Genomic DNA, 12,982 nt, shown 5'->3' with positions numbered 1-12,982 from the left:
AAAATTTGGTCATCGCAAGTACCATAGAGGGCATCACATTGACGGCAAATGGGTTTTCGGGGGTATCGAAAGAGAAAATGATACCAAAAATAAGATGTTCATGGTAGTAGTGGAGGACCGTTCCCGTGATACACTATTGCCGATCATAAAGGAATGGATTTTGCCGGGGACAACTATCGTTAGTGATTATTAGAAGGCTTACGATATCTTAGAAGAGGAAGATTTTGAGCACCTGAAATAGAATTCAAGAATCCTGAGACAGGTGCCCACACAAATAACATTGAAGGGGCATGGATGCATGCTAAGAAAAGCATGCCTAGATATGGTGTGAAGAAGGTTCATCTCCAGTCTTACCTTTCCTCTCATCTCTGGAAATCTCAATTTAAGAGGATGGGGGGAGATCCATTCCTGTCTCTGCTAGAGGACATCTGCAGCCTGTACAATAAAGACATGTGGGACCTTCCAAACTAACATGACGGGTTTATCTGTGTTTAAAGGGGCGTGACCCGTCAGGTTACGGTTTGAACGAGAACCTCTGACCTCAAACTTTGTAGCAAATTCTTTTAAGAAGTTGTAAATAGCTGAAAAGAAGTGGCAGATATAATACTGATGTAAAATCCTTGTAGCCTATAGGCGTGATCAATTATATGATAATAAATAAGTGAAGATAATAATGATAATCATTGATTATATTATTTTATTTCTTATATATATATATATATATATAAATCAATATCTAAAACATAAGTAAGTGAAATAGTGACTTGTAATTCTTCATCTGAACACCCGATAACCCGACGTCCAGTTCCTGTGCGGTATGACCGACCGACGACCCGACCACTTCTTTGTAAACCTAGTTCCATTATTTGACACTAGGATAGCGCCCAGGCAACCTCGTCACACGCAGCGTAAGACCCGTGCCCAGGGACAATGTTGTTGTCCACACTCGATAACCCGACGTCCTGTACGGGTCCTCTACTTTCAAGACCCGACGCCCCGACCACTTGACATGATGGTTTCACTGAATAAAAATGTTTTGTAAGGGATCCTGCGGTCAAGCCCCTAGAAGACCAACAATTCTTTATTAATTGAGGTGTAAAATTTAGTGTATTTGCACATGGTGTAGAAAGCAACATGGCCACCAGCAGGACAGGCATGGACCAAAACTAAGTCTTCTTAAAACACATGTGTTGTAGGCCCTCATGCCTCATAACTTCAACCATAATTCAGCATAAACAACAATAAAACACTTACCCAATATCATGGGCCCAACCAGAGAGGAGACACATATCCAGTGAAAATGATCAGAGAATAAGCCAGAGAATAAGCCAGAGAATTGCATGTTTCCTCAATGAGGACTAGAAAAGAAATGGCTGAGCACAAAAAGGGTCCACAAACACATGACTTGGCTTAATAGACAGTGGTGACACCTATTAGACTCAAAGTAAAAAATGGAGAGAAATTCAAAGCATATGGCTCTTACACTCCCCAAAGGTGAGCTAATGAAATGGCCAGGGCAATTGTGCTCACCTCTTGTGAAGGGAAGATGGATAAAGCATTAGCATGGTTTTAAATGAAAGAAAGAAATGAAGTAATGTTTTACAATGAAATTACATGAGAGATAAAATAATGCGTAAGTTGAATTTAATTGAGGTGACTACAGGTATGACAAAGCAGAGTAGACAATTTTGTGATCTGACCAGTAATTGTCTATTATATCGACCAAGTCAATAGTGGCAGATGGAGTAGGATTGGTGAATACAAGGTCCAATTTGGACTGATAGCTGGTGGTGTTTTTGGACACGTTTTGTCTGAAGTTATATGCTTGAAACATAAAGGTTTCTAACTTTGCATTATAGTTTTCACCTTCACCTATTGATTTCATCTTAAAATCACCCATAACAATGTATTGTTCCTTCGGTTCATAAGATGAGTACTGTGTTTATTTTTCAAGATGGCTGCCTGGCGGCCCCCGGGTGGCCAAACTAAGAATTTTTCAAGATGCCCGCCTGGCACCCATATTGGCTATCACATTTGATAAAAAATCAAGGATTTAGCAGAGAGTACATAGATATACATCCAGATCAAATTTGGTTGCAATCCGATCATTAGTTTCGGAGTAATAGTACTGTGTTTATTTTTCAAGATGGCTGCCTGGCGGCCATATTTGATGTCCGAACGGCCGAAATTTTAGGGGTGGAATAGACAATCCCCAGATACATGTCCACACTGGTTTAAAACCTTCTAGCTAAAATAGATAGGAAACATGTTACTGTTCAGCGAATCAACAAACTTTGACCTCTGTGACCCTGAAAAGGAGGTCAAATCAAAAACCTGGAGGATATATGATGCACCTTTGCTAGAAGTACCTACCATATTTTTTTCAAAATTTCCCGACTACTATTAAGGGAGATATTGCATATTTTCACTTTTAACGTTTGGCCCCCTGGTGGCCAAACCATGAAACGAATCGGACCGAAACTTGGTCTCCAAGGTGTCATCACATAAGGGTACATGTGTACCAAGTTTCAACCCTGCTAACGAACGACGGACGACGACGACGACGACGGACGACGGACGCCACGGTATGGGATAAGCTCACCTCTGCTAAGAGGTGAGCTAATGAAATGGCCAGGGCCATTGTGCTCACCTCATGTGGAGGAAAGATGGATAAAGAGCATGGTCTTGTGTCATGTAGTGTTAGGTTTGATGTAGGTCCAAGCAATTACAATTTCCCCAAAATGGCCAATTTACAGTACATTCGACCTCTGTGACCTTGAAAAGTAGGTCAAATCAAAGAAGACCCGGGTGACACATTGAATGGTTGTTAGAATTAGATGTACCTATGATATAAAATTGGTGCCAATCGGGCAAGTCATTACTAGGAATAATGGCATTTTGAAGAATTTAGGATTTGGCCCCCTCCCTGGAGGCCAAATGGCAAATCAGATCGCACCAAACTTCGGTACCTGAGATCACCTGACCAAGGGGTACATGTGTACTTAATTTGTGATCAATAGTCATTGCAGTTAAGAAACGTGCTATAGTTACGGCCTGACGGCCAATTTACGCCATTTGACCTCTGTGACCTTGACAAGAAGGTCAAATTAAAAACCTGTGTGACATATACTGTATGGTGGTTAGATGTACCCATGATATCAAATTGGTGGCAATCGGGAAAGAAGTTAAGGAATAATCACATTTTTAAGGTTTTTGGATTTTGCCCCCTGGTGGTCAAGTGGTGAATCATATTGGACCAAACTTCGGTCCCTGAGATCACCTGACTAAGGGGTAAATGTGTACCAAATTTGGTATCAATAGTCATTGCAGTTTAGAAACGTGCCATCATTACATCCTAACGGCTAATTTACACCATTTGACCTCTGTGACCTTGAAAAGGAGGTCAAATCAAAAACCCGGAGGATATATGATGCACCTTTGCTAGAAGTACCTACCATATTTTTTTCAAAATTTCCCGACTACTATTAAGGGAGATATTGCATATTTTCACTTTTAACGTTTGGCCCCCTGGTGGCCAAACCATGAAACGAATCGGACCGAAACTTGGTCTCCCAGGTGTCATTACATAAGGGTACATGTGTACCAAGTTTCAACTCAATAGCTCTAACAGTTACGAAACGTGCCCTGCTAACGGACGACGGACGACGACGACGACGACGACGACGGACGACGGACGCCACGGTATGGGATAAGCTCACCTCTGCTAAGAGGTGAGCTAAAAATGAAGATTGCGGCCTAGTGGCCATCTTGGATGTTGGGCTGGGTCTCAAATTGATAGGGAACCTCCCCTACACTTGGCCATCACACCACTGAATGTTAACCAATCAGATTTTCTGATGCCACCATGCGTCCCGGATCAACCAATCAGAAATGAGGTAACAGACGGTTATCGAAATGAGTTATGCAAGATGGCTGCGCCCATGTCAGAAGAAAGAACGCAACGTTTTGACAGAAAAGACGTCTTTAAATTTATATTTATATTTATATTAAATTTACATTTTCGGGAGAAAAATAATTTAGGCACTCAGTAATAAGTAACCAGCGATACGAAGGCTTACAGGCGGTGATCAATTGCCATCTGTCGGCTACTTTTGAAGACTTTGAAATCAATAACCGTTGCAACATATATCCAGCTCAGTCTTAATTCCCTAAAAATAAACTGCCCAAGTATTTGGTCACGAAGTCATCCTAAATGTAAATGGACGACTGACTAGGTCAAACGGGTGCTATTATATCAAGGTATTGAAATGAAAGTGAATTATTATAAAGGGATAATGATAATTACCTTTCATGTGATTATCTGATACTCCTTCAGTCTGTTAACAAATAAAATAAGAAAATTATCAGATTGTTTTTTAATTTGAAAGTCTTTAAACTCAATGTGGCAAAGATTGTAATGAGACACCCAGGCAGTATTCGAAGATTGTGATGCAGCTAAGCAAGCATTCAAAGAAGTGTATCTACAAATAATTCATTTAGGTTTTCAAATGAAACACTCAACTTACCAATTTCTTGTAAAGCTTTGACTGTGGTGCGATGTGAAGCAACTGTAGAAGGTCTCGGACAGGGAAAACTTGATCATGCGCTGTTCCACTTTCGGGCAGAAACACACTAAGCGCATATTCAAAGTTGCATCGTTTGAGGTGATCAGCAACCAAACTGTTAGCAGCCCAAAATATCAAGGACTTTTCGTCTCCAAAATTCTTGGGTTCCAGTGGCAAACTGAGATTACTTTTTTGTAATTCATCGACAAGGCAACTTCGAAGCTGTGCCTGAAAAGAATACAAATTAAAAAATAGAAGATTAGGGACAGTGTTGAATGCCCCACCGCCCTCGGGGCCATCTCAAAAAATGTGAAGTTTGAATCCTTGTCCATGCTACATGTATAGTATTTAGTATATAGGTCAAATCAAAATCGGTATGACATGTGATGTATCCATGCTTGGAGGCCCTACCATCAAAATATTATTGATAACAAGTCACTAATAAACGAGATATTGTACTTTTTGCCTTTTCAATTTTGACCCCCTGGTGACCAAGTTGAGAATCACGAAATTTGGTGTCCGAGGTTATCTGACCTAGAGGGTCATGTGTACCAAGTTTCAAGTTGTTAGCTGTAGCGGTTAAGAAATGAGCTGTTGTTATACTTGGCCAGATTTAGCCATTTGACCTCTGGGTCTTTGGGAATCATTTAGTTGCAGATGAAATGATATATGGAGGTTAACTTGACTTTTAGATATGAAAAAATACTGCACTGTCAATGACACAGGGTACCTGCACCTTTTTCAAAATAAAATTCCATGGTTTTCAAAGGTATTCCATGGGTTATTTTCTCATTTTTCAAAGATATTACTGGAAGGAAATGGCAAGTTTTCCAAGGTTTTCAAAGGTAAATGACCTTAGGGATACACAATATGTACATCATCATGAAAATAAGAAAGGGTTAGAGAAATCAATTAGTCACTAAGAACAGACCATCAAGAAACACACACCCACATTCTGCCATAATACTGAATGTGTATGTCATCCCACATGTCTTAAGGAATACTAATTACTACTATCCTAGATCACAGTGTTCAGTCATAAAAGTTATAGGTTCCACATCCAAAAATAGAATTGTCAAACTTCAACGAAATGGAAATAAGCAGTTCTGTGAAGAAATCCTTTCACCTATGGCCAATTCGGCAGACTAAATCCTCATCCTACATGTCCTAAGGAATACTAATTACAACAATCCTAGATCACAGAGTTCAGTCAACATCACAACAGACAGTAGCCTACACCAAATGCAGTCAGTCACAGTAAGTACATGAATAGCAAATTAGTCTTATATATTTGTCCATGGTTTTCAGACTCTCTTCAAGAGATGTTATTTGTTTCTCCACAATAGACACCTCCTCTTTCTTCTCCTTTGCCTTCTTTCGTAGGGCATTTGACTCCATCAACAATTTTTTCATGTCCCTGCTTTTCTCTGCTTTTTCAGCCCTTTCATCAGCAGTCTGCAAAAGAGATGCAATGTCCGTCTCAAGGCACTTCCTCTTTGTCCTACTCTCGCTTATTTCATCTAACATGGCCTGCCTCTTCTGTGCCCTTGCACTGACATCCTTGTCCTTCCTTTGTTCTTCCAGATACTGCCGGTATTTCATCCTAGCAGAACTGGCATACTGCAAACATTTTGCTGTGACTTTGAAGTTCTGGAACCCACCAATGTCAGTTAAGTGATCTACTATCAGACGCTGTGCAGAGAGAGTTTTCTCCTTCATATTCTCCACAAGAATTTCCTTGTTGTAGGAAAAGCCCCTCTCCACTCGGGCTTGACCATGTGAAAGGATGAGCAGCAGCTTCACCACACCTTGCAGGTGAGGGAAGTTTGACATCCTCTGGTGAAGAAAAATGTCCACTGATTCACTATTGACAGGGTCATACTGCAGGTAGTCCACACGTTCCTGTCCTGTCAGGCTGGAGGCATGCAATACAAAATCATCAAATTCCGCTTTGACAGTTTCTGCTGTGCCTTCATCAATGCGTTTGCTAGAAATCAGTGTCTCAAGAACATGCTTGAATCTGGACTTGGCAATGTCAGGCTTGGTAGCCATAATCTCTGGGCTTAGGGCTGTCAATGCCCTAGCAAACGAGTATGTTATGGGAGTTTTGTCCATGAGATGTTTGGCTGATGTTGCAAACAATGACTTACACTTCATTCGTACATCCATGATTTCTCTCTCTGAAACACTCGACTTCACCTTCTTCAGCTCTGCTTCAGCCCTGAAGCCAATGTCAACATCCTTGTGCGAATCCTGGTTCTCAGCTTTTCCGACATCTATTTTCAAGAGGTTGCGAGCATTGGTGGCAGTAGTGAGCACTGAACTCTTTATGAACCTTTTCATAAGAGCCCTCACCATCTTTTCAAGATGCATGGCTAGGAATGGCACCAACGGACGCTCACTTTGAAATATGCTCAAGAATGGAGTCATCTGACCTGAGATTGTCTCAACAAATGCGAGCTTGACCAACATTAGCTTGTCATCAACTGCCTTCTTGACTGTAGTGTAGGAGTCGCATGTGGCTTCAGAGTACTCTGATCTCTCCTTCCTAACCTCAGCAACGTACTTGACTATGTTGGGCCAAATTTCAATGGCCCGGTTCACAACTGGCTGGTTTTCAATCCAACGGGTCCCTCTACTCCTTCTATCCATTCATAGATCGTCCGCCATTCCTCTTGAAACTTGCACGACATTTCAATGGGCGAAATCTGATTATTCTCTCATAAAATACGAAAAAAGCCCCAAGCTCCATTTCACTAATCGTCTGCCACTTGTAACTGCGCATCTGATTGGTCAATGGACTTGGCGCGCAGAAATGGTGTCTGTATTCAACGCTAGATGGCGATGGTGTTGACCTGACCATGTGGATGTGTTCCGGGCATTCATTTTCGTTTCAATGGGCTCCCGACTAGAAATGCGCCCGGGACATCGTAGACACCGTACCCGGGCTGGGATATTCTACGAAACCCAGTTCAGCAAAAGGCCCTTTTTCATTTTTTGGACAAGGAAAGCAAGAATTCAATGGTTTTCACTGACTTTATTGACAAATTACACAAATCCATGACTTTCAAGCCATGGAAAAATATTTTTAACAAGAGGCCCAAGGGCCTGGCGCTCAGCTGGATGACCTAATAACATAGGACGGAGGGTGTAAAGTAGTAAATATCGGCTTTATACTACTGTTTGAAGGTCAAGAGAACACGTTATACCACTAAAATTTCCAATGCAGAGCTGCCAGCTGGATGAAATATGATTGAACTAATCAGCCATGGTATGTAAATATTACAGGAGGCAACGGAAGATATCCCTAGTTCAGTATGTTGTATCGGTAGCTTTACAGAAAAGAAGCGTCAGAGAGAATGAGACTTCTGCATGGACAACGGTGGTATGTCCAGGCTGGGTTGTACAGCACAAGGATACAAAATGCTGTCTGTAATTTGAGGTATCCTGATTTAACAGAGTTCAAAATAAATAGAAATGACCAGTTTGGGACGAACACCACTGTTTTTTGTTTTTTTAATAAGGTAAAGATTACAAGGAGTCAACAAAATTAATTTTATTGAGAGAAATTGACCTGTCCTGCAGGTGATTGGAATTTACAATACAAAGGGTCGTTTTTCATGACATTGTGCTCTACTGCGTATCCCTAGTGAGTCGATCGGGAACCAATCTATCCTTGGCGCAGACAGGTTCAAATTGGCTAAATCTTGAATAGATTGAATTGCGATGAAAATCTAATGCAATAAAGGAGCAATATCAAAGAGACAAATTAATCAAACCAATTGTCCACAGACTCGGACCCTGCAATGGCGTGATGTATGCGTGCATATAAAAGTATATCAATTGGTCCGATAGAGATGATGAGGCAATGTCAATATGCCTCGTTCCTTAGTCAGCAATATGCCCCTTTTTATACGGAGAAGAAGGAGAACCTAGATAGGCCTTCACACGTCGGCTTCCAAATGGCTCGAACCAACTGTACTATCATTACTATAACTTTAAAATGCGTGCTCCTCCTACATGCAGCAATGTCTCGGCCAAAAAGGCACTAAGTCGACAGGCAAGCTAGAAGTTCAGCACCGTGAGCAGCTCCTTGGTAAGGCCATGTCAGGTTCCCCACGCCTCTTCAGATACATCAAGTATTGAAAGCCGTGGTGAGCATATAAAAAGACCATGGTCACCTTAATTTGAAAATCCCTTCATAATCAAGGGCTACCTCTGACTAAAACAGCACGCATAAACAATAGACCACCAATTTGACCCCAGCTCCTAACTGCGGGAAAACCCAAGTCCAGCAACCAAAAGTACCAAAAATACATTTTTATTTACATTTGAACTGCACACATGCGTTTGTTTACAATTTCATTTCCCGCAAAATCTCGAAAATCAGGTGACCTGCAATCGTGGATTGAAAATAACATCAACCTGGGTTCAGCAGGTCAGCAGGTATACCGGCTGTTCCAATCATCCCCCTATAGCCAGCTATTCAAAAGGTAATGTTATTCACCCCACAGGGAGTGCAGGTAATTGATTAAGCCCCAGCATAACTTAACAGCAATGGCTTGGCTTCTGTGAGTGGTAAGGAGAATTGACAGTGTCCGATTAAAAATCCCTCATTACTGCTCCGCTGAAGTAAATTTTTGAATAAAACCAAGACATTGCATCAGGGTAAGGTGTCACCACCATTCATGCAAAATTTCAAGGCGATCCAACGCCTCTAAGTGTGACTTTATTCGTCCCCCTTCTAATATTATTATATAGAAGATTTAGAATAGCGATGACGTCATTACTGGTGATTCCCTACGTTGTCCAATGAGCGCTTTTTAAAGTGTGCCATTTGGCATGTATTAGCATGCAATGTATTTTATCAGCGCTGCCAATTTCCGAACAGAATGCCGTAGCTCCGTCAATTTTGAATCAATTTTTATGGGAGTAACATTATTGTGTTGCTTAAAACGTCTACTTTTTACTCATGTAAGAATTGTAGTACTAAAAACTAATATGCAAACAGAATCATGCCGATTCACTGCACATACTGTGGGAATTCTCCACTTCAAAATACATCGCAAACAGAGCGTGCACTTCCAATATCGTTTTCACAGAATTGTGGCCAAATTTTCAAGAACTAGTTTCTGAAAGTATTCCCTTAAGACCTTATGACTACCCACTGAAAGGAACTTTTGATAATATCGCCTACTTGACTACTTTTTAGCAGAAAATTGGTTACTTGTTGCAAAATCAATCTTCCATCTTTAGACTGGTCACAGTGAGTGGGTATGCTGAAATATAGCCTGCTTCCTTGGCCAATTCAATGCGCAGAATACAACTGCGCAACTATACGTCATAACCGTCAAAAAATCTGTCAAATGTGCCTGTAGCGCCAACTGGCGGTGAAAACTAAACTAATTCCATTACAAGTCAAAATGAAAAATTATTTTAAAATATTCGGCCAGATTTGAAAACAATATTTCCTCTGTGGACCGAGGTATAAAGGAAAGAAGTTTAAACTTCCCGATGACCTCATTCGCCGAATGTAGGTCGGATCGCGCTGATTTTTGGTTTCTGGGCTACTCCTAATTTAGCAGCGCCAACAAAGTGCCTAGGTCTTACGGTTACAAAATGCCCAAAATTGACATGGAAGGAAGGATGGAAGGAAGGACGGACACCATTCCCTTAGTAATATGACCAGCTTCGCTGACTTTGTCAGCCGAGCTAAAAATCAAAGATATGCAAAGGTTTTCAAGAGCCGCGGGAACCCTGATGACACTTTTAGAGTTTGACCTCTGTGAACTTGATAAACTAGGTCACAATTGACCTAATTTCAGTTAACTTGTACGGATGCCCAAGAAGTGTCTGCATAGAAAATTTAAAGAATCTCAGACAAATAGTGAAACGTATCAACTTAAGTGGAATTTTAGAGTTTGACCTTTCTGACCTTGGAAACTAGGTCAAGGTCAAAATGTTATGCGCTCTATGTCAATCTTGATGATATCGATCAATGATGCACCTTTGAGGATCAACACAGAGAAGGTTTCTTGATACAACTGACATTGAGTTTTATGACCTGACCTGCTTACACCTGAAAAGTAGGTCACATTGACCTGAGTTTTTGTTAATATATATATATGTATGTTAAGACGTCCTATAGGTGTGATGGCAGAAAAATCTGATCAAATGCATTCATGCTACTTAACTCCGATTTACTTCATATTTGCAGGGATGGTGTATTCCATAGTGTGATGATCAAATGAGGTGAAAATAAAGCATTATTATTACCCTAAGTTAATTAACCCTTTCGTTACTGGCCAACCACGGAGCGGTTGATCGACACCCCAACTGCAGCGTACTGTAATGCCAGGGCGCCACGCCACTTTCTGGGGAAACCCAATGTTTCCATCGTCATGATGACGTCATTGCCTTATTTGGCAGCGGTTCTTCCGGGAGATAATTTATGTGAGTCATCCGTGCAAACGCACTTCGATTTATTGCTTTTATTATAATTTGGCTAAGTATAGCAGGGTGATACTCTCGGGAGGCATGTACTATTACTCTCAAAATAGTTTTATATACGTTTTATAAGTATATTCATTGTTGCATTTGTGATTCAGAACTGTTAGGCAGCAGAGCGGTAGATGCAGTAAAGCATTGATTTCTTAAAATATACGGTACTGCTGTCTTTGAATACCATTTGGAACTGAAGCCAAAGTCATGACGAATCATTTCGTAGCTTTCCGTAGGGGCTCGGCCGATTTTGAGGGGTATTCTGCTTGATTGAAAAAGGGTAACTGGACGCCTGGACAGATTTAATCCAGGTAGTGTTTGCGCTATCGATCTCTTTAGCATTGAGATTAGCATCAAGATTTCGATGGTTGGCTGATTGTTCCAGATTACTGATGAACCTGAGAACCCATGCGGTTAAGCGATTAAACTTGCGCAGCGTACCATACCGTTCCACACTAATAACTTGGCCTATGCCAACTTGTTGGTTATCAGGTTTTCCGGTTTGCACGAGATTCACTGATTCAGACGGTACGGTTGTGTCTGGCACTAAATCTACAATAGAATCAACGAGTATTTGCGCAGGAAAGTTTCCCGTGCGTAGCCACTCAGGCCCATACCATCACAGATCATTGCTGAGGAACTGATTGGTGGTGATGTCACGGCTAATCATGTCTGCCGGATTAACAGCAGTAGGGCAGTACATGAAGTTATTGACGTTGTAATCTTTGATTTCATTCACATGATTTTGAACGAAGGTTGGAAGTAGCTTAGTGCTGTTAAGCCAGTGCAAGACTATTTGGCTATCGGACCAAAGCGTAGTGGATGTCACTGTCTGACTTAACTGACTGCGTACGTAATGAAGCAAGCGCGCGGCTAACAGGGCGGCCATTAACTCTAAGCGTGGAAGTATAATTTGCTTCTTTGGGGCCACTCTAGACTTGGCAATGACTAACGCAATTTGATTTCCACAGCGTAGATAGACGCATGCGCCGTAGGCTTTGACGCTACTGTCCCCAAAGGCATGAAGGTGACAAGGCTCCGTTGAGCTAGCATCAAGGTTTGGAAAGTAATGCCGTTTGATATAGCATTGCGTAGATGCGAGTTGTAAGTCATCAGCAATAGTTTGTCATGTGCAACATAGATCTGCTGACAATGGTTCGTCCCATTGTAAACCTTCTTACGAGAGCGACTGGAGGAAGATGCGAGATCTGATGGTTACAGGACTAAAGCTCTGTACACACTGACAACATTTTGGGAAACATGTCGGCCAACATGTTGTCGAGGTGCGATGTTATCGAAAATTTGGCCCTGTATACACATGACAACATTTGACAACATGTTGGGCAACTTGTTGTCGAATGTTTCCGAGAAATGAGGATTTTTGAGGGAATATTTTGGACGGAAATTCATAAACAATGGAAGATTCCAAGAGAAGAAGATTGTATTGTCGGTGGCTCTGCCATAATTTTACGTATCCTGATTGAAAGACGGCGAAGAAGACGTAAAGATGAGAAAAGAATGTGGACAAGACCATGGATTTATATGAGACACCAGCATGAGGCAAATTTTGTAGCTATTTCTAGAATAGCAGCTTTCTTTTTGTTCTTGTCTTTATATTCCCTGGATGTTACATCCCATAAACAGGCACAACTTTCCCATACTGCAATAAGTTGTTCAACTTCACTCAGTAACCATTCCTTGCTTGAGGCTGCCATTTTGACTAGATCACATGGCTTAAGGTAGATCATGTGATTTGTGGCCTATTTCTGATTGGATAAAACTCGACAACATCATTAGCATCTCGGCAACAAAATTGATTTTGTATTATTTCGACAACATTTGAGCAACATTTGGCCAACATGTTACCGAATGTTTCCGAACTGTACACACTGCCAACATTTTCGATAACATCGCAC

At 41.2% G+C, this 12,982-nt stretch overlaps 1 protein-coding gene across 5 annotated transcripts in view; it reads right to left on the bottom strand.

The window, feature by feature from the left end:
* The window catches only part of LOC135493846 (centriole and centriolar satellite protein OFD1-like), a 462,799-nt gene that overhangs the window by 425,618 nt on the left and 24,199 nt on the right, over positions 1-12,982 (bottom strand). For all 5 annotated transcript variants that reach the window (XM_064781463.1, XM_064781462.1, XM_064781465.1 and 2 more), the window contains exons 3-4: positions 4,527-4,793; positions 4,307-4,337 (exon numbers count right to left, since the gene is read on the bottom strand). In XM_064781463.1, the coding sequence (XP_064637533.1) occupies positions 4,307-4,337; positions 4,527-4,793 (298 nt within the window). The remainder of the gene's footprint in view (positions 1-4,306; positions 4,338-4,526; positions 4,794-12,982) is intronic.

Source organism: Lineus longissimus, chromosome 9, assembly GCF_910592395.1.
Source record: "Lineus longissimus chromosome 9, tnLinLong1.2, whole genome shotgun sequence".
NCBI lineage: Eukaryota > Metazoa > Nemertea > Pilidiophora > Heteronemertea > Lineidae > Lineus > Lineus longissimus.
Note: the sequence above shows the minus strand (reverse complement) of the source record. Positions and strands in the feature narration are given on the sequence as shown.